At 36.6% G+C, this 21,316-nt stretch overlaps 3 protein-coding genes across 4 annotated transcripts; 1 reads left to right on the forward strand and 2 right to left on the reverse strand.

Annotated features, from left to right (window-relative positions):
* Window positions 1–4,201: 4,201 nt before the first annotated feature.
* Window positions 4,202–4,957, reverse strand: LOC145577766 (uncharacterized). Its single transcript, XM_081635216.1, has one exon. The coding sequence runs from the start codon at window positions 4,955–4,957 to the stop codon at window positions 4,202–4,204; it is 756 nt and encodes a 251-aa protein (XP_081491342.1).
* A 4,611-nt stretch (window positions 4,958–9,568) lies between these two features.
* LOC145577767 (BTB/POZ domain-containing protein At3g03510-like) lies at window positions 9,569–12,292 on the forward strand. The gene is made up of 3 exons (XM_081635217.1): window positions 9,569–9,606; window positions 9,729–9,789; window positions 9,881–12,292. Exons 1-3 carry the CDS (start codon window positions 9,569–9,571, stop codon window positions 11,420–11,422), a joined length of 1,641 nt encoding a protein of 546 aa, XP_081491343.1. The 3' UTR covers window positions 11,423–12,292.
* On the reverse strand, window positions 11,918–19,004 carry LOC145580046 (lycopene epsilon cyclase, chloroplastic-like). 2 transcript variants are annotated; one of them, XM_081637366.1, is made up of 12 exons: window positions 18,477–19,004; window positions 17,894–18,065; window positions 17,554–17,689; window positions 17,334–17,444; window positions 17,155–17,257; window positions 16,764–16,907; window positions 16,580–16,687; window positions 14,619–14,715; window positions 14,345–14,473; window positions 13,664–13,796; window positions 12,442–12,667; window positions 11,918–12,272 (listed from the first exon to the last, which is right to left on the reverse strand). In XM_081637366.1, exons 1-11 carry the CDS (start codon window positions 18,828–18,830, stop codon window positions 12,502–12,504), a joined length of 1,653 nt encoding a protein of 550 aa, XP_081493492.1. In that variant the 5' UTR covers window positions 18,831–19,004; the 3' UTR covers window positions 11,918–12,272; window positions 12,442–12,501. The 2 variants fall into 2 exon arrangements, with proteins under 2 accessions (XP_081493492.1, XP_081493491.1); XM_081637365.1 differs by having other exon boundaries at window positions 11,918–12,358.
* Between the last annotated feature and the right edge of the window lie 2,312 nt (window positions 19,005–21,316).

The raw sequence follows: 21,316 nt of genomic DNA on the forward strand, positions 1-21,316 counted from the left end.
AAAATCAAAGATTATAACTTGTAATTTGCTAATTAACTAGCAATATATAGCTGGAAAAATATCCTTGAAAAAGAATTATTTTCTACATTCATGAATGTGATCATGATGTAGTCACAAAATAATGCTTTTTATTCTTAAAGGAAACAAATTTAACTTATGGTCTTTTTTGTGCACAAAGTCAAAAGATTACTACAAGAGGGTATGAAAAAAAATTGTCGCTGTCAAATTTATTTTGTACTGCCTTTAATATTATATTATAGCGTATTATTAATTTGCTATCTTTAAAATAAAATTGTTTTAGATAATTTTTAGAACTCCCAAATATATATATATATATATATATATATATATATATATATATATATATATATATATATATATATATATATATATATATAACAGGAAGAATAGTAAATGTCTTCAAGTCCATAGACCCCACTTGGACAGATGAAAGTTTGACCAAAATCCGTTATGTAGTGGTAGACATAAAACTTTTAGAAAGCAACAGATGGTAAAAACATTATAAAAAGACCCCTAAAAGATGGTAAAATCAAAACTAACTAAAATCAAAAGTGGTAAAATTAAAATTTATAGTTATAAACATATAACAAAATCATCCCAACTTTTTATAATTATTAAGGGTGTGTTCAACAAAACATAATTGTGGAGGTAGCTATTAAGTGTGGTAGTAGTTGTTAGTTGCGCAAATAATTATTAGCTGTCAATAAATTGTTAGCTATAAAGATAGATAATTAAAGTATGAATGTTTTTTTTTTTTTTTGATGCAAAAGTGGGCCAAGCCCTTATTATAAACGAAAAAGAGATTACATAACAAACCGTGGCAAGGCCACACCTATGATATCCTCCCTTAGAAGAGCGTTTATTTCGATCGGAGGCGAATCGAAATAAACCACACCTTCTTCAAGACGAACACCCAGATTAGCAAGCCCATCCGCCACCCTATTACCTTCTCTAAAACAAAATAAAATCTGAAAAGTACAACCAAACGAAAAAATTAATCTACGACAGTTTTTCAAAATGTGAACACATTCACCCTCGAAGAGTGCTTGTTCCTTCAATGCTTCAACACAAGAGTAGTTATCCATCTGTAGAACTAGCTTGGAAATTCCCAGGGACCTTGCCATTTTCAATCCCAATTCAGCAGCTAGCAGCTCTGCTTTGTAGGCAGAGCATATCCCAAAATTGGCTGCAAAACTCTTCACATACCTGCCTGTGCAATCACGTAGCACTCCGCCTCCTCCAGCAAGGCCAGGAGCACCCTTGGCAGCCCCATCTGTGTTCAAGGCAAACCAATCAGTTGGAGGAGCTAACCATTTAATCAAAATTTCCCTTTTCTGACTTCGAGCGGCAGAAACTTGATGAGTGTTGATGCTCGTTTCTGACAGTACCCTCCAAGTTTCTTCAATCTTGCATTTTAAAAAGGAACCTGTGTCTGCAGGAATAGCTTCACCACCACCAAACATTGCATTGTTCCTCCAACGCCATAGCCACCATAAGGTAGTTGCAAAGGCTGTTGGCCATTTTTCAGAAAAAATCAGCCCATCTGCTTCCAAATTGCGCACCAACCAAGCATTGAGGTCACCAGAGAAAAAGGAGGGATAGAAAGCAGCACCCCCTACATTTTGCCAGATTTTTCTTGCAATTGGACAGTCCCTTAAAAGATGGAGAATGGTTTCATCTGTATGGATTGAGCAGCGGAGACAAGAAGGGTCTTCTATCAAGTGTCTTTTGTGCTTGTTAGCATTACAAAGCACACGGTCATGGAGACATAACCAGAGGAAGGTGCGGATTCTTTGAGAAACTGGAGCTTTCCAAGCTAAATCCCATTTGGGGTTAGTAGGAATATTGTCATGGTCTTGCATTATTTGATACACATATTTTGTTGAGAAGCCGCCAGATTTTGAACCTCTCCAATAGAGCACATCACAAGCATCAGGGTCTTCAGCTAGGCTATGGGAGGCTATACACTTCAATTCAAATTCTGGCAGAAGATGAGCAAAGCAATCCCATTTCCAGCCCACCCCTTGATCCCATAAGTCACCTATTGTAGCTCCCTTTATGGCAGCAGGTATAGCAGCAGTGCAAGCTTCACGCAAAGGAGTCGAAGTGGCCCAGCAATGGTCCCAGAAAAGAGTAGCTCCACCATTTCCAATTGCCACACTCGATCCTTTCTTGATCCAAGTTGCATTCTCTGTGATTCCACGCCAAACATTAGACATGTTATTAGTGGGAATAAACATGTCGATGTCACACCTCCCCTTACAATACTTCGATCGAAGCACCCTAGACCAAAGAGAAGTTGGCTCTTTTAACACTCTCCATCCCAACTTGGTCAAGAAAGCAGAATTAGATTGCCTAGCTGAACGAATGCCAATTCCCCCTTTATGATTAGGGAGTTGAAGGGTCTCCCAAGATAAAAAGGTGAATTTTGCTTTTCTCTTCATTCCCACCCCATACGAACCTTCTTGCCTTTTTATCGATCTCATCACAAATAGTACGGGGAAACTTTGCTGTTTGCATAGAATAGTTTGCTAGCGTAGTAAGGGTAGACTTTGCTAGAGTGATTCTTCCCGCCAAGGAGAGGTATTTGGATTTCCACCCAGTTAATCTACGATCCACCTTCTCACATAAATGTGTGTATGTCTCCCTTGTTACCCTGCTAGTCAGAGTTGGCATGCCTAGGTAAAGACCGAGGTCATCTGTCACCTCCATCCCAAGGGCACTACTGATTTCAGATTGCAACTCATGATTGATATTGCGGGAAAAAAACACTCGGGATTTTTGTAAACTTACTTTCTGACCAGAAGCGCAGCAAAATCTGTATAAACAATCCGAGATCACATTGGCTTGTTCAATGGAAGCTTCACCGAAAATAATAAGGTCATCCGCAAAAAATAGATTGGAAAGCATCGGACCACCTCTACTAGCATAAATCGGTTTCCAAGACCCATTAACAATGGCTGCTTCAATGACTTGATTAAGTCGTTCCATACAAAGTACAAAGAGGTAGGGGGAGAGCGGATCGCCTTGACGAATACCTCTAGTAGGAGCAAAGGAATTTGTCTTCTCTCCGTTCCAAAGAAGTCTCATGGTAGGAGAGGATACGCATTCCATAATCACTTCGATCATAAGCAAGGGAAAATTCATTTCCACAAGTGTATCCCGAATAAAGTCCCATTTAAGTCGATCATAAGCTTTTTCGAAGTCGATCTTGATGGTCATGTAGCTTTTTCCCCCTTGTTTTCTTTTCATCGTATGGAGAACCTCTTGAACGATGACTATGTTATCGGTGATTTGCCTTCCGGGGACGAAACTAGCTTGAGATTGTGCTATGATTTTTGGGAGAACCAATTTTATGCGATTCACTATAGCCTTAGTGATGATTTTGTAAGTAACATTGCATAATCCGATAGGCCGAAATTGAGATGGAAGCTCCGGGCTATCGATTTTTGGCAGTAGAACTAGGAAGGTTTCGTTTAAAGAATGGGGCAGCCCTTTACCTTGCAAAGCTGCTAAAGCTAAACTCGTTACATTTGGAGCCACCAAGTCCCAATTTTTTTGATAAAAAAGGGCTTGAAAACCGTCAGGTCCGGGGGCTTTGAGAGAACCCATATTCTTGACCACATACTTAATATCACACTTAGTGTAGGGTCGGTTTAATTTCATCCAGTCTTCGTTCGAGAACTCATTACAAACACCTGAAGGAATATTATAATCCCCTTCACCACCCTCATCAGTAAATAATTTAGCAAAGTAAGACACTACTAAATTTTTTACCTCCTCTTTGTCATGCACCCATTGATCCGCATCATCCTTGATTGCAACAATTTTGTTTTTCCATCTCCGAACCACTGTACTTAGATGGAAAAAGGTTGTATTTTGGTCTCCATGTTGTAACCAGTTGACACGAGCTTTTTGATACCAAAGAAGTTCCTCTTGTTGTAAGACCAAATCCAACTCCTTGCGCAGCCTTGCTTCCAGTTTGATCAGCCCCGAATTTCTTTCACGGGAAAGAGTTGTCTGAATTCCATTAATGCGAGCCATCAGGGTTCGTTTCTCTCTGAAAATATTATGAAAAATATTTTTGTTCCATTCTTGCAATTCGTTTGACAGTGAGTGAAGCAGGGGAACTAGTGGAGCAGAGGAATCCCATTTTTCCTTCAGGAAATCAGAGAAACTTTCATGAGTGAGCCATGCGGCTTGAAACCGGAAGGGACCGGTCCATAGAGTCCATTGGGGCGAAACCATTCGGACTAATAAGCAGGGGACAGTGGTCCGAGTGAAGCGCAGGTAGGTGCTTAACTCGAGCCTTACCAAATTGAAGACTCCATTCACTCAAACAAAGAGCCCTATCCAATCTAGCACTTCTTCGTGTGTCAACAAAATTACCCCGAGCCCAAGTATGTGAAGGCCCTGAGAATTCAACTTCAACTAACTGATTGTCTTGGACCCAATGATTAAACTGACGGCTTCTCCTTGAAGTGTCTGCACTGCTTGAACTTCGCTCCCAATCGAAACGAGTCTCATTAAAATCACCAGCCAAAAGCCAAGACTTATTGTTATTTCGAGCAAAATTTGAAAGGTCCCTCCATAAATCTTTTCTCTTGGATGGATCGGGGCTGGCATAGATGGCAGAAAAATACCAAGGTACTTCCCCACGCTTAGTTATCATCACATTGATATATTGATTGCTCCTGTCTATTAAGTCAACCTTGACTAACTCGGGTTTCCAGTACACCCAAATCCCTCCGCTAAAACCCTGAGCATCAACACGAGAATGACCACTATATCCTAAGACAGTGGCAATATGTTGAGCATGGTCACCACCCATATGGGTTTCAACCAAAGCTAAAACAATAGGCTTATGAATTCTGATTACCTCTTTGAGAACTGAGACAAATTCTTTGCTGCCAGCCCCTTGAACGTTCCATACCATGCACGTGATGGGATAGGAATCCACATTAAGATGATGTGTGCTATTCATAAGATCAGGTGAGTTGGGAAAATTCGACTGATAGGCATTCGATAGCAAGCGTAGAGCATCTCTTACTTCAGTTGGTAACATAAGTGTCACCATTAGCTCTGGTCTCATCTCCCTCGATGCCGACCATGAGTGTATCTCCATCTCTAACTTGTGAGTCAGGGGGTCTGCCACTCCCAAGTAAGGGTCCTCCATCGGATGACTTGCACAAATTACTTTCTCCGGGGGGATTTTCAAGGTCACTAGATTCAGGAACATGTTCAACATGGTTGAAAGTGGCTGAGACATGGGTGGCTTGGGATTGCTTACTGAGGTCAATTATGTTCAATGGGGAGTTTGCTTCGGGGATAGCTTGGGAAAAGGTCTTCTCGTTTTCTTTGCCAGCTGGTTCCTTTCCTAATGGCATAATAGGAGTCAAAGATTGAATCGAATTAGTGCTATCTTTTAGGATAGATTTTGATTTGGTAGGATTAATTTTCCAAACTTCCTGCCATTTTTTTGAACTCCCTAAAAATTGGCCAGTAGGGGTGGAGATTTGAGAATCTTTTCCTAAGTTAAAGGGAGTATTTTTAACTAGAAAATTATCTTTTTGTGAAATATCTCCCAAATTGATTGTTTCCACAAATCCTTCCCTTGAAATAATATTATTCTCCTCCAAATTATTTGCATTGTCAGTTACCAAATCCGAATTTTCCAAATTTTGATCATCCAAAATTTGAAATCTTGAACCCGTTGACTTATTTTGTTGACCATTGACTTCCATGGGTTGACCTCCATTTGGGTTGGACTTTTGCACCCCCTTTTGCCTCACCATCACACCACCTGGTTGAGCCTTATCCTGCTTCACAACACGCCTACGAGGTGGCGGTTTTTTGACTAACATCCAATCCCCATAATCACTCTTCTCATGAGTTGGGATTGGAGCAACATTGGTGTCTATCGATTGCCTAGGATGTTGAGCAGCATCCTCCTCCATCATAGAAGTTTTGAGTAGGGGACAATTTTCACCTTGATGACCAATTTTTCCGCAGTTGAAACAGATCATACGAAGCCCTTCATACTGTATTCTCCAAGTTTTACCTCGAAACAAAAACTTAGAAAGCAGAGGTTTTGATAAGTCCAATTCCACACTTAAGCGAGTGAATTGTCCTCTTTGAGCAAGGGATGTATTATTATCAACACGCACAACCTTGCCAATCTTTTCCCCTACCTTTTGAAGAAATTCTTTATCAAAATACTCCACCGAAAGGTGAGGAATACGAACCCAAGCAGTAAGAAACCTCAATGGAGCATCATCCGGAATGAAATTGGGAATCCATTTACGAATGGTTAGGTAGTTGTCGTCTAGCATCCATGGTCCCTGTGTTAAAACATGGTTATAATCCCCAAGATTAGAGAATCTGGCAATGAAATAATCGTGGCCAATATCAGTCAAGACTAAACCACCAGTTAACTCCCATTTTTTTTTCAATCTTTTCATCAGAGACATATAGCCTATCTTACTATCAAACATCTTGATAATTAGAGTATGTTGCCATGGTTGCCTTAGCCTCCGCTTTTCCTCTTTAGAAAGCAAAATCATAGGACATTTCGGATCCTCCTCATAGCCTTCTGGGGGTTCATCATCATCTGAAACATCGTCTTCCTCCAACGGGTTCAAAGCAGGGGGAGATCTGTTCCACTGATTCTCAGAAATAACTCTATCCCTAAAGCTTGGAGAACTTGTCTGGCCATTAGCATAACCAGCAGCATTTCCACCATTAGGCAGTGGGGGAAAGTGTAAGGAATTTGAATTTTCCTCCATAGCAGAATTCGAATCTTTATTAAAGATTAAATGAGTAATTTTGCGTTTGGATTTTTTTGTTGAGCGGTTGATTAGATCTTTTTCTTGCGGGGAAGAGTCTTGGTTGAGAGGATTTTCCATAATTTTTATTTTCATCCACTATATTAAAGTATGAATGTTTGGTAAAGTAACGATTGACTACATGTTATATTTAAAAAACAATATCTTTTTTCCTAAACTTAACTATCCCTTGCGTAGAATTCTCCTAATTTGTGTTAATTGAATTATATTTTCTATGTTTCGCAATAATGACAACATTAGACCATGCACAAAATCTTAGGAAAATTATAGGGCTTGTCCACTAGGGCTTGGAGAGCCATGACTAATGAGCTAGCTGAGGAAGTTACTGAGGCCAACAAGAAAATGAGAATTAATCAGAATCTGTTGTAGTTGAAAGGAAGTTAGCTCAGACCAAAATATAAATTTTTATAGTAATATAAAGTATAGTTCATAGGAGAGGGAAATAATATAAAAGTAATGTAAGGGCGTGTTCGGCAAAATATAGCTGTGAAGTAGTTGTCAGCTGTGTAGGTAGCTTGTAGTTGTCAACAAGCTGTTAGCTGTGAAAATAGATAATTTAGGTATGAGTGTTCGGTAAAGTAGCGATTGGCTAGCTGTTACATTTAAAAATCAATATTTTATGTTTAATACTATAGATTAAATTTTCAACAGCTACCTCTAATTTCAAAAGCTAATATTTATAACTTTTCATAAAAGCTACCTTCACCACTAAACGCTAGCGCCGAACACGCCCTAAGTGTGGTTGATAGGAAAGAGAAATAATAAAATATTTGTAAAAGTAGAGTTAGTAGGAGAGAAAAATAATAAAATAATGATGAGACTTTATCAAATATTTTGTACAAAATTAGTATGAAACGGATGTAAAAGTAAAGTGTTGTGATCATTATGTAACAGATGGAGTGGTTAATCGGGTTATTCATACCAGCCTAGTGTTTTGGAATTTGACCCACATTTAGTGGATAGATCAAAGTCGGTGTTGCAGCCGAACTTAGCCCCATTGTCCAATATTGAGGTTGGGCTTGAAATGGCCCCACTCTGCCTTCAGAAATTACGAAGTGTTTGTTTGGTTATATTTTGACATTTTGTATACTTCATCATCCTAGCTTTTTTTGAAACTATCATCCTAGCTTTAATATGAGAAAAATGAAATATTAGAATCTGATGAACTATTAGATCATCATAAAACTTTCAGGTAAAATAGGAATAAACTGGTTTTGGTACATTGGAGATAAAGTGATGGTATTTCTGAGTTATTGATTAGTTATGATTCTTTACTGGAAATTCAGGATGTTACTAAAATAAGCTTGCTTAAAACAAATATTGACCTACTTGGATAATAAAAAATAAAAATAAAAAATAAAAAAAAAAAAGGAAAAAAAAATTGACAACACTTGTCCAAAATGGCTTAACCCAACACAAAATAATCCTAGTAAGTAACAAGTTTTCTTTGGCCACGTTTTCTTTGTTTTGGGCACCATTTGACATGAAAATACATTGTTAAGGCTTAGTCAATCACTCAAGCCTCCGGCATTGTCCAATGTCATCTTTACTTAAGTCCGACATTCTTCTCATAGATAACAACTGACAAAAACATTACCAAAATACAAGGCATGAGTTCCACCAAGACCAGCATTGACTTCTAATTTGTAACATGATTGTATTATGCATGCTTTAAGCCCAAACTAACACTATTTGGTGCATAAAAGCTATGTAAGTTTGGCTTGGTCACACCACCCAAAACTATAGGAAAGTTTTGCGGAAAGTTTAAAAAAAAACGGTAAAAAGAAGTTACTTGAGACTGACTAAGCAGCATATTAATTACCAAATATCTCGCTAATTTTCAAATTTTAATTTTTCAACCTAGCATATTACTCAACTACTTGCTTCTCTCTACTTAATTTAATTCCTTAAACTGCTTAAGGTAACAAAATACAGTTCAACCTTCAATCAACAAGGTAATATTTTGATGATTTATTTTACTATTTTCAGTACACATAATTCAGTTTCTGTTTTGTATTTGCCAAAATTCTGTTTTTTTGGTGTATAGAGGAGCTTTAAAAAGACGGGTTCGATACCAGTCTTGAAACTGTAACCAACTAAGTTAATTGACATACATGAGTTTGGTTTTTATTATGGCTGCAATCACCTTGTCGTACTATATAGTTTACTTTCCTCCTTGATGATCAGGCTGTTTAAGTTTGGATTAGTGGTGTATGGCTTATATTTTCTATGTGTACATCGACGTACTCGTCTTATGATGAGAAAATGATTATATGTGTCTAACAACTATGAAGTTGTAAATTAATGATTATATGTGACAGTGTATAACTGTATATACCTTCATTACAGGCAGCCTATAATTGATTCTGACAAAACTCGAGTTCATAGTACTGATTGGAGTAGTTGTTCTTGAATTGTAGCACATTTTGTTGCGAAATATCTTAATTACTCTTTCGTAATACTAGTAGAAACAAAGATAAGCACATGTAGTAAATGTTTGTGTTCAGCATTAACAGGGCCTTTATTTCTTTCATCTAAATAGTTCCGATCAATTCAATTTTTTGAAAACTACAAGTTATTGCAGACACTAATTGTTTTTCTGTTTTTTTTTTTTTCTTTTCTGTCTAACAGGTACTAATTTGAGACTTCTTTAACCAATTGATAGCTCAAATTGCATCAACAAAGGGTACATTGCTAACAATATGGTTCCGGCGAGAACTAAAGATTTATCATCATCTTGGTAATATAATGACTTTCCTTTCACTTCCGAACCCAAGCCATATATCTACCATAAGATAGATATATCTACCATAAGATTAAATTAACCAATTTTCTCCTAGCTAACTAATGCTCTTTTTTCAGGTGTCCTAAACACACAAATAGTTGCAACTCAATATGTGATGCCCCCTTAAAATTAGACCAAGTAAGTATTCTTTTAGCAAAATCTTCTGAATTATGTACCTTCTTTACTGAAATTTTAAATTTACTCTTTTGATTCATTTTGGACTATCTAGGGACTCTTGGCTAATAGATCAGCTACAATAGCCTCCTTACTAAGAAACAACCCTTCGGAAAACCTCTCTGCCTTCATTAAAGAAATACCATTAGAACGCGAAGCCTTAGAACTCGTAGCAAGATTTTGCCAAGGATTGGAAGTCAAGATGACAAGTGACAACATAATCCCTCTCATCTGCCTTTCTCACTACCTCGAGATGACTGAAAGTCACAGCCCGAATAACTTACTCCACAATGCCATCAGATTCTTAGAAGATAAAATCCTTCCTAGTTGGGATCAGACTATAAAATCTCTTCGAGCATCAGGGTCTGCATTCCAGCAGGCTGCAGACAATGGGCTTTTGAAACTCTGTATTGAGGCTCTCACGGACCGTGCATTATCTGACCCTGCTCTCCTGGGACAACCCATCATGGTTGAGCGCGACAGCAGTAGCAGCAAACACTTGTATTATAGAAATGCAACAAGGAGGAAGCTCTTTGCTAGTGCAGATTGTTCAGATGCATCATCTGAAGATCTAGCCTCATTGCCGGTGAAAATGTATGAGCCAATCATCAAGGGGATGATACAAGGCCAGGTCCGACAAGAGAACATCATCGGATCCCTATACCAGTACCTCAAGAAACATGCAGCTGATGTCGAAACCATTGAAGCCATAGAGAGACTGTTGCCTGCTAGTACTTTTACCTTTAATAACCAACGCCCTCTGTACCCTTACACCCTCCTGTTTGAGATGTATACCTCTGCAGTCTCCCATGGCGCGAGTGCAGAATGCATAGCTTCCTTGGAAAATCGAATTGGTAAGGAGCTATACCGCGCCACAGCTGAGGATCTCCTTAAACTAGACCTCAATGTTGAGAGCCTAAGGCAGATACTGAAGGCATACTACGCCAATTTCACTGAGGCTAACCCTGCAGGACTAGTTGCAGTGGCAGAACTGATGGAAAACTACTTAGTACAGGTAGCAAAAGAGAGGGAAATAGATGTCAGGAGCTTCACAGAACTGGCACAGATGGCAAGTTCGACATCCAATGTAGGGGATTACCGTTGCTCGGATGGTATATACAGGGCAGTGGATCTTTACTTGGATATGCACAGAGAGTTAATTGAATCAGAAAAGGAGGAAATATGCAGGGTTTTGGATTTTCAGAAGATGTCATCAGAGGCTTGTCAGCACGCGGCCTTAAATCAAAGGTTGCCGTTGAGGGTGGTGGTGCAAGTACTATTTGTTTCGCAGTTGCAACTAAAAGATAACATCAGCAAAGCTGTTGTGGAGTATCCTAGTATTAGCAGTGTAAAAAACGGACGACAACGAGGAAGCGAAGAGATTAGAGTAGTGGAGGAGGATCAAGAGTTGGATGATGAAAAGGAGGAGATTCAAGGGTGTCATGAAAAGAATTGTTGTGGGAAAAAGAGTAAGAAGAAGGTGGGTTTGTGGAAGGGAATGAAGAGGAAGTTTGGGTGTATGGGAAGTAATGATTATGAGATTTTACATGATTGTAGCTGCCAAACCACAAAGAAGAACAAAAAGGAGCACTCTTGAAATATTTTTTTTAGTTTAATTAAATACTGTAGTTTAACTGACTTTTTAGGCCTGTTTTTCAATGAGTTTAATGATTGTTTGAATGTATTTGGATAATGCCATTTTCATGTAATGATTTTGTGAGTAGTAGCTTTATTGAACTTTATCAGTTTCTTTTTTGTTTCTCATTTTTATATTTATAATATTTCATGTGTAGATTATTTATTATTTATTTTTTTATTTTTTGAAAACAAGTAGTATTTGATTCATATAAGAAAAAACACATTCATAAGATCTTATTAGATCTGCATCTCTTTATGGTTTCAAAATCTTTACTTTTTCTTAACTTTTGTAATATGTAATTGAAAATTTTAATTTTAACAAAACGTCAAAAACCATTTACCAGTTTACCAGACACAGCCGATGTATGCCACTCTGTCAATATGTTATATGAAGGGAAAAAACTACCTTTAGACATTTCGATTTCTAGTAATTTTACTTGCTTTACATATCATATATAAAGTAATGATGATTCATGCAATGTATATAATGATTACAAAAATAAGGCCAAAAATTAACTTTTAGCCCCCATTATAACAGAATTGGCTCTTAACAGAATAGGCAGCTATCTGTAACAAACAAGTAGCTTTCTCTTCTCCCTGCCGGATCAGATCTGTCGGTGATGCCCCGATCACCCGATGGCGAATTATTTGTAGGTAATTGTTAAAACGACTGCCATATATACATGAACAAGCATCTAAGAAAAGCATCTACTCCCCACAGATATCAACAAGTTACATGGAGGGCACAACACAAGTCCAAGGAGCCTGTGGAATTGTAGAACAGAGGACGCAACAAAAATCCAAGGAGCCTGTAGAATTGTAGAAAAGTTGGCCTTTAATGAAGATCAGTAACAAGATTGAGTTACAAGCAGAACGCAACACAGGTCTGAGGAGCCTGCAGAATTGTAGAACAAATGGTCTTTAACAAAGATCACTTAGAAGATGAATTTTAAACCAGGAACAAGTTTGGACACATACCTACAAAACCTTTTATTCATTGTAATTTTTTTACACCAAGAACATTTTACTGTATTACTGTCATAGTGTCATGTAAGTTCTTATCATTGTGGCTCCTGTAGGATCGGACAGTAGATGCCTTATAAGACCCATTCTCAAATCATTCGGAGCAATAAAGAACATGTAAAAGGCAAACAAAATGAGATCAGCTGAAGAGAGATTAGAACCAAGGAATCCCTCCCACATCCTGCAAAGGAAACACGAAAATCTGCCTCAAAATATACATAAAAATGGTGGTTAAAGAAAAGGTCGAGAAAAATTATGCAATTTGATAGTATGATTAAAAATACTTAAAACATTTAGGTAAATGTAAACCCACAGACAAACAGACAGAAAGGCCCAACTCTTTCTATGTTCTGAGATAATTCCTAATGACATTTAGGAGTCAGGACTATGTTTCATGGTGATGCACATGTCATCTACACGATTATTTGATTAAATGTTTGATACTTATAGCTTGCCAAGATAAGTATTCTGCAGCTGTAGTCATTGATTGCTGAATTCAATTATGTCATGCAGGACTGCAGTGTAATCAAATATACTTGCATTTCAGTATCATCTCCACCAATTATCTGTGTGTCCATTTACATACTGCTTGATTCCTCATATTATGAAACACTAAGCAGTGAGTCACACACCTAAACTCCCAAGATAACCCAATTTAAGTACAGTTACATCATGGGCCTCAACCAACTTATGCTTTTGGTTGAATAGATCCTCTAACATTGTATCGGAGCCAACGTGACACAAAGGTCACGGGTTCAAATCTCATCCACCCCTCACTTTCAAGTGGAATATCAAGTGTTGGGTATGATGAGGGCCTATGCTGCATCCACACTTCAAGCCCAACAGGCTCTTGTGTGAGGAGGCGTGATAGAGTATAAAACATATTCCTAGGCCTCAAGCATCACATTGGTCTTTTAACAACAAACATAAAAGATTTCGTGGCTGAACCATCACATTGTCTCTTGATTAAAAATCAAATGAAAATAAACATCTATAACCAGTAACTTTTAGTTTTTTGCTGGTTTAGCATCAATCTTTGTTAAATGATCAGGACTCCAATTGGTTTATGGTATAAACAGAGTTATTCAAGCGAGATAAACAAAATGCAAACAATATGGACTGTGAATGCCAAATGCAACAAGAAATGAATAGGGATTGCATGATATGCATCTATTACCATTTTGGCACCCGGAAAAAGGTTCGGAAGAATGTCCTGATACCCTCAGTATCAAGCTGAACTATAAGTGATAGTCCAAAAAGGAAGAACGATCTTTGACGTTTCCTTTCTTGAGGCCAAAGAGTATTCCAGGCTGCACCAACAGAAAAAAGTTAACAGCAAAATTTGGGTTTACCAGTAGCTAATTCCAACAAGCTACTAATTTATAATTGAAAAAAGCAAAAGTAGAAAACAAAATCTCCCCATTTTGTGCTTCATTTTTCTTTACAGTCAAAAAATTGAAGGCAGCTTCAAATTTCTTAAGATTAAAAGCGGACAAGATGTAAATATTACTTCTTGTACACAACATTTAACAAATATTATGACCTTCATAGAACATTTAGCAATGTTCATTAAAGGCATGTCATACATTGTCCTGAATTGAGACACTTTAAAGCATCAAGCCAAATCATGACCATGTGCAATGATTGCAAAAGAAAAATTATAACCAATTATATTTCTACGAAGTATATTGTTTATGAATCATGCATCGGTTTTTTTTATTATCTGATCTAGGCTTTTAAACGAATCGGTTCATCAATACAGAAGGATTAAACAATAACTTCATGTTACATTGAACTGCATACAATACTAGTTAAAACATTTAATTTTAATGCATTTAAAAAATTGGATTGTACAAACCTTGCATTGAGATATTCTCCACATTCCTCTGACGCAAAATTGCATTTTTTGAGAGATCATTCTTGATCAAGTTTGCAATAGCAGAAGCATAATTTGGAGCCTCTGACAAAGATCTCACAACTGAATAACCTGTGTGACAAAGCCAATAAAGATGGAGGATACATCACTTCAGACTTTCAGTGCATATGAATTTCATAAACCTTTATAGCTTATAAGATGACACAACAATATTACATAAATTTATAAGATAATAGAAATCCAGCTTGTGTCTTACCTGTGGCTGGATGGACCATGCTCGCAGCAGCACCAAATGCAAGGTTTCTTTGCTCTGTATTTGGTAAGGACCCGCCAACAGGTATATAAGACCACTCCTGCATCATATAGAATGACTATTACAACAGTAACATGAGTGCATCTAACAAGTTAAATGGTTCACGATGATGATAGAATTTTCCATTACCCTCAAAAAATATTACTAGGAGATTTTAGTAAAAGTATTACATACACTAATGTGAAAAAAGAGCTGCAAGGTTCAAGCACTCAGATGTAACGGTGTTATTATTAGAGTCTGCTTATGAACTGGATGTCTCTTACTCTGTTAGAGCCTTTATTTAGAGAACATCTTGCCATAGTAGAGGAGCCGAGGAGGAGAGGTCAATGTGCTTCAACCTTGTTGGCTGTTTTAAATCTTCAAAATTAATCATAAATCAACAAAAGTCTTTATGGAGGACCCTTCTTGAGAATTTTCTTTATTTTTCTCTAACCAAGGGAATGGAAATATCTAAAAATTCACAACATTTTCCATGTTTCACAGGAAAATAAAGACCACATAAATGCAAAAAGTCTTCATATGAACCATAATTCTGGACATAACCCCTATAAAAATTCACTTACATTGCACACCAAATAAACCATTTAGATTGATGACCACCATGTGTGTAAAAAGGAAGACAAGATGTGACAAGATGTACTACCTAAACTCTAGATAATCAAGATGTTATTGTAGGTGTTGTTGTCATCGTCTAGTCATGTTGTAAGGCAAGTTGTAGATCTTTCCGGCATACATCATCAGTCCACTCCATTAGAAATTATCAGTACCAAAAGGGGCACAACAGGAAATCCCCATCTTAATTCTCTCATTGTGATTACTCAATGCAGAATCAAAGTTTCCAGTACAAGGACAAGTCCAATTATGTTTGGGAATACATGTATCTTCTTGGTACATATTGTCTGCTTGGTTGTTTCATGGTATCCTTAACAAAATACTGAAGAAAACTGGTATGGTTCTATACTTTTCTCCAAGTTTACTGTAAACTAGCCTAGGGGAGGGAGAGAATGTAGGCAGCAAAATTAGTTGTCACAATAAGCTTGGAGAATTTAGTCAGTTATTAGACTTAGAAATGCTATATGAAGAAAAGATCAGTGGGGAGAAACCATGGAGAACAATGTTGAGAGTTTTCCTTAGATTTGTTACTCTTGGAAAGAACAAGCCTCTCAATTGCTTGTGCTTATCATTTTCTTCTGTAGTTTTCATTTAGCCAATCTCATTCAGCAAATTTCTGCTCTTATCATCGATTCATCATCTTAGATTCTTAGTCTGTCCAAGTACCGATCAATATATTTAATATTTACACTTAATTGATTTAGGAAAAGATCAGTGAGGTAGGTAAAGGTGATGGCTAGTTACAGTAAGCTACTTTCATGTTATAATCTTAATATCAAAGATATAAGCAAATTCTTGGCTCTGGAGCTCAGAAACATCAAATGAGCGAGCAGATAGTTGGAGCCCTAGCTAAGAACAATAATAGTAAAAAAAAATGGCAGGAAATATTCTACACAAACACTAGTCTTTGCAGCAATCTTGCTAAATTCTAGATCTATATAGGTCATCCAAAAATAGCTGTTAGCCTCCCATTGAAGTGAAATTTACTCATTCTCCCATTTTTCTCTGCAACTTTTCCGGGAGGGGGGGGGGGAATTAAATTAAATTGCAGAAGCTAGAGTTGGATCAAAACCTAAGCTCTGATACCATGTTAATGGACCAACTCAATCAAAAGCTTAAGCTCCCAGGAATATCAATACTTTCTCCTATAGGTTGCAGTCAATGTTTTTTATTTTTTTGTCATTTCCCTTCTTTTCTTTTGCTGTTTGGCCATTAGGATGGGAATTATTTGACTAATCAAACCAATAAAAAGAAAATTAGTTGTAACATGTAACCATCAACAGTGAAAATACCTCTTCGTATGTTTTAATGATACGAACACCCATAGTTTGTAATCTTGTCATAAGCTTTTTCTTGAGCAGATCAAAGGGCATTGCATCTGCTGAAGCCAAGCAAGTCTCCTGCATTTATAAAGTCTTGAGACAACTATAAGAGAGAGGGAAAATACAATACACACATTGAAAATAGAAGGCTAACCTCAAAGAAGATCCTAGTTGGCGACAATGGCATTGCGTACAAGAATGTTGGATACTTTGCCTCTAGAGACTGAAAGCTCTGTTTAGTGTAGTCTCTATAGTCCATAAACACCATCAAATTGGGATCATAAGGAATGTTTTCTACCTACAATTACAAGGAAGTAATATATGAAGTTGCATACTATGACTAGTGAGCGAGTCAAAATCCAGATTATGCATGTGTGTTTTCGTTGGCTTGAAATCTTTAATTTAAATGAATAATTTTTTTTCAGAACAATTTTGAAGGGGTGAAGAGAATAATTCACAAGAGTATCACACAAGCATTACTAAAGATAATATCTGCCCAAAAAAACATGTGTTCACTACAATATCTCAAGCTACATACAACATACCTCCACCTCTACACCATAAGCTGTTTGTACACAAACCCTTGGACCACCCACTTCATACTCCAGAAGTTTCCCTGAAGCTGCTCCAGAAGCAACCGTTACAAGCCTAAAAACATAACGTGTCAGTAAGTACAAACATTACATTTTCATTCCAGTAAACAAGAGGAGAAAGATATGCGCACCTGCAAGGAATAGTGATATTGCATTCACAAGCAACAAGACTATGTCCACCAGGTCCTTCCATAATCCTTTCGACTTTTGCATTCAGATAAGAGACACCTGACTCCAAACACCTAAGAAAATTAATAAATTACATAACTACATAAAGCTGGCAAATAAAATCAGGCAGAGAAATCTCAAGACCAACAAGCAGATAACAAAATGACAAAATGCAGCTTTTACCTTTGCACCAGCTCCTTGTGAAGTAAATGTCGGCTGACTCTTCCATAAGATCGACCAATGTATAAAGGATCATCATTATCAATATAGACAATGGTATCACGCCAAACCTGCTCGATACAGCCTCCAAGTCCCAATGCTGAAATAGGATGTATTGTTACATTCAAACTCAAAAATGACATGTTTTACAAAAATCATTGGCTAGCAAAACTAAATTTTGGAAAAAACCAGTAAACCTTAGCAAACACCGAAAAATAAAGTCTATGACTAATTAAGTTACTTTCTTAAATTTTACAACTTAGATTGCCAATATGAATTAGCAAATGGATGAAAACAGAAGTACCTCGAAATTCATCTTCCCAAACGCCGTAATTATTCGTAAAAGGAAGATCAGGACCAACAAGACCAACTTTTAATCCTAGTTTAGCTGATTCTGCTGCCAAAGCTAGACCAGCTGGACCACAACCAATAACCACCATATCCAGCACTTCATTCACGTCTGAAATTTGAGGCAACTGCGAATAAATGAACACGAATGAGCTCAAGAAAACGCAATTTCGAGTACGTTTAAACATCTCGAAACAACATACAACAGCAACAGCAAGATTTATCTATCTTCCGACAGAATGCACAACCTAAAATTTCAAAAACCACCCCATAATAACAGAGTGACCAAAGTTCAACATTCAAACAATGCTAATCCAACTCGAACTAAAGAACCTTACACCTTGATTTTTCGAACATTGCAATCTACTAATTGGCAACAAAATGCAACAAATTACAACAATCATACATAAATTCATTTGATTCTACCAATCAATATTCATCATTTAATCAACAAATAAACAACATAAACACGATTATAACTTAAATTTCAACTTTAAAATTAACAATAATTGCAAAAAACAGAATCCAAAACACTAAACCTTATCAGAAATTTTGGACTGAGTTTCCATAACTTTAGTCTGCTGCATTTGAACATACAAAAGCTCAGAACCACCAGCTTTGATGAAATCTTCTTCATTCGCAAAATCTTCAGGCGCAACAACACAACTACTCTCACTATTCGCACTCCTCAAAACACTACTTCCACTCCTCCTACTACTACTACTACGACTACTCGTACAATCTACAACATTCGCACAATTCGTTCTCCACAAGCAAAACGTCTGGAAACTTCGGCGTTGTTTAATCATCTTATACCTCAAACAATCGTAGTTCAATGGTGGAGAAACCGCCATTGTTGCGAACTTGGAAGCTCCGAGACAATAATACTCCATTTTTGCAGAATCAAAGAGAAACTCTGAAGATTGAAGATGAAAGGATTAATGTGAGTTCAATAATGGAGGTGGTGATTGAGGTTCGGCCATGGAAGAATGTGGAAGGTTTTGGTGGATTTTCTCTCTCCTCGTTTTTTGAATGGGAGGATGTGTGGTGTAGTTGATGCCATGGGCATGGCTGTTTCTGACATTTTGGATAGGGCGGGGGATTTGAGCAACCAACTGTCTGATTTCCAAGTGCTACGTGGAAAGTTATGATTGATTCGCACAAGAATAGAGTAAAATCTTCCGGATATTTAGGATTCTAATCTTTTTATTTTACCGTAAATTCTCAGGTTACGACTTACGAGTATGTTTGGTTAGGTCCTACTCCTGCTAGGGGTGAGCATGGATCGGATATCCGATCCGAAACTGGATTTCGGATCGGATATCCGAATCCGAAAATTCTCTAATCTGATATCCGTATCCGATCCGAAATCTGTCGGATATCCGATATCCGGATATCCGAAAATTTCGGATCGGATAGCTCGGATATCCAATATCCGACCTATTTAATGGCTTTTTTTTCGCTAAATTGAAGCTCAGCAAGGAAATTAATAAGGAGTCCTATTGTTTCACAAAAAAGAATTAGTATTACATTATTTCGCTTGCTACTTGAATCTGATGAAGATTAAATAGACTAGAACTTAAAAAATATCCAACAAATAATTTTTGCAAATTACAAACAATGAAATTTTATACAAACCCATGTACAAAACAAAGAAATTTGACACAAATCTGTAAACTAATTGTCACAAAAACAGAACAAAGAAATTTTAATTGTTATTGAGAAGAAAAGCCACTGTTGGTGTTGCGGGTTCAAAGCTCAAGCTAGTGATATGCAAATGGTTGCAGTTGTTGTTGCGGTTGTTGATGGACGGTGGTTGGAGGAGGGTGTTGCGAGGACCGTTGGGCATTGGTGAACCAGCCGTGAGTATCGAAGGAGGAAGCTGGTAAGGCGGTGGGGTTACATATATTGAAGAAGGAGAGTAGATCATGAAAGAGAGGAGAGAGAAGATATTAAGAGGAGGATGAAGGAGAAGGTGAATGGTGAGGATGACAGAGAGGAGACTAGGAGAGAGGAGAGAGAGGGGGGCGGTGGGTTAGAGTGTTATTTTGAGGGTTAGGAGGTTACCAGGTTTAGTTATTTGGGCCTTTGGGATATTTGGGCCTTATGTGTATTTAAGGTGCACTTTAGTGGTTTGCGGTATTTTTCCGGATATCGAATCATTTCGGATATTCGGATATCCGAAATTCAAAATTTCGATATCCGATATCCGAAATTTTCAGATCGGATATCCGATCCGAAAATGTTTTCGGATCGGTTATCCTAAATTTTCGGATCGGATGCGAATCGGATTTTCGGATTTTCGGATAATCAGATAGTTTTGCTCAGCCCTAACTCCTGCTCCCGCTGAATCCTATTCTGCTGTTTTGTACTGAAATGTTCGGCTTTATTTAAAAAATGATAACTAATTTTTAATAATAATAATGATTAAAATTTAATCAATAATAGTAAAAATAATATTTAATATTTAATATAATAATAATTAATATTTAATGATAATAATAATTAATATCAAACTAATAATAATTAATATTTAAAAATAATAATCATTAATGTTTAATAATAATTACAACTAATATTAAATAAATAAATAATTAATTTATTTAAATTAATTATTATTATTATTATTTAATATTAATTTAATAATTTTTATTATTAAATAATAATGATTATTATTATTAATGTTTCAAAAAAATTACTAATTTTAATAATAATTAATATTTAATAATAATAATTAATATTAAATAATAATAATAATGATTAAAAATAATAAAATAATAATAATAAATATTTAATAATAATAATAATAATGAAATCTGCTCTACTCAAATCTGCTACGTTGATCCCTTTTCTGCTCTGCTCAGAAGCTCAAAAAAATAGGGTCTTAGCATATTTTTTTGGTTGGAAATAGATTTGGCTAAATCATTATCGTTATCAAATATTTGATCAAGAGAGATTTGGTAACAATTATCTTTACCTAAAGGTAAGGGATTCCGCCCATTTGTTACCAGTCTAAAACCTATGTTAACAAATACCTTATCCTCTTCAAACACAAATGGTTTACTTTCCATAATTCAACCAAACAAATGAAAACAAAGGTAATACTACACGTAACATGATTCCTTTCCCACTTCTTATGTATTTCCTTTTCACTTCCTTTCCATTATTCTAACCAAACGCCCCGTAAAAGCTAAAAGATCAGCCATTGATGTTTATGTAGGGGTGTGTAGTATTTGGATTACAAGATTTAAAGCCGATGTTTCTATTCAATTCAAATTGAATTATTAAGTTGATGAATTTGATTTGAAATTTACATTGAATTGAATTAAATTGGATTGGATTGATTTTTTTTGGAAATTGGGTTCTTTAATTAGATTCG

Source organism: Chenopodium album, chromosome 14, assembly GCF_948465745.1.
Source record: "Chenopodium album chromosome 14, dcCheAlbu1.1, whole genome shotgun sequence".
Classification (NCBI taxonomy): domain Eukaryota; kingdom Viridiplantae; phylum Streptophyta; class Magnoliopsida; order Caryophyllales; family Amaranthaceae; genus Chenopodium; species Chenopodium album.

What these genes read in the sequence shown, in the direction of transcription:
- LOC145577766 (XM_081635216.1), bottom strand. Translation starts at nt 4,957, where the DNA reads ATGGTATGGAACGTTCAAGGGGCTGGCAGCAAAGAATTTGTCTCAGTT.
- LOC145577767 (XM_081635217.1), top strand. Translation starts at nt 9,569, where the DNA reads ATGGTTCCGGCGAGAACTAAAGATTTATCATCATCTTG. An exon ending in AAAGATTTATCATCATCTTG is followed by an intron (nt 9,607 to 9,728) that starts GTAATATAATGA and finishes CTCTTTTTTCAG; the next exon opens with GTGTCCTAAACACACAAATA. An exon ending in CCCCCTTAAAATTAGACCAA is followed by an intron (nt 9,790 to 9,880) that starts GTAAGTATTCTT and finishes TGGACTATCTAG; the next exon opens with GGACTCTTGGCTAATAGATC.
- LOC145580046 (XM_081637366.1), bottom strand. Translation starts at nt 18,830, where the DNA reads ATGGAGTATTATTGTCTCGGAGCTTCCAAGTTCGCAACAATGGCGGTT. An exon ending in TTGGGAAGATGAATTTCGAG is followed by an intron (nt 17,690 to 17,893) that starts GTACTTCTGTTT and finishes ATCCTATTTCAG; the next exon opens with CATTGGGACTTGGAGGCTGT. An exon ending in CATGGTCCATCCAGCCACAG is followed by an intron (nt 14,474 to 14,618) that starts GTAAGACACAAG and finishes TTTGTCACACAG; the next exon opens with GTTATTCAGTTGTGAGATCT.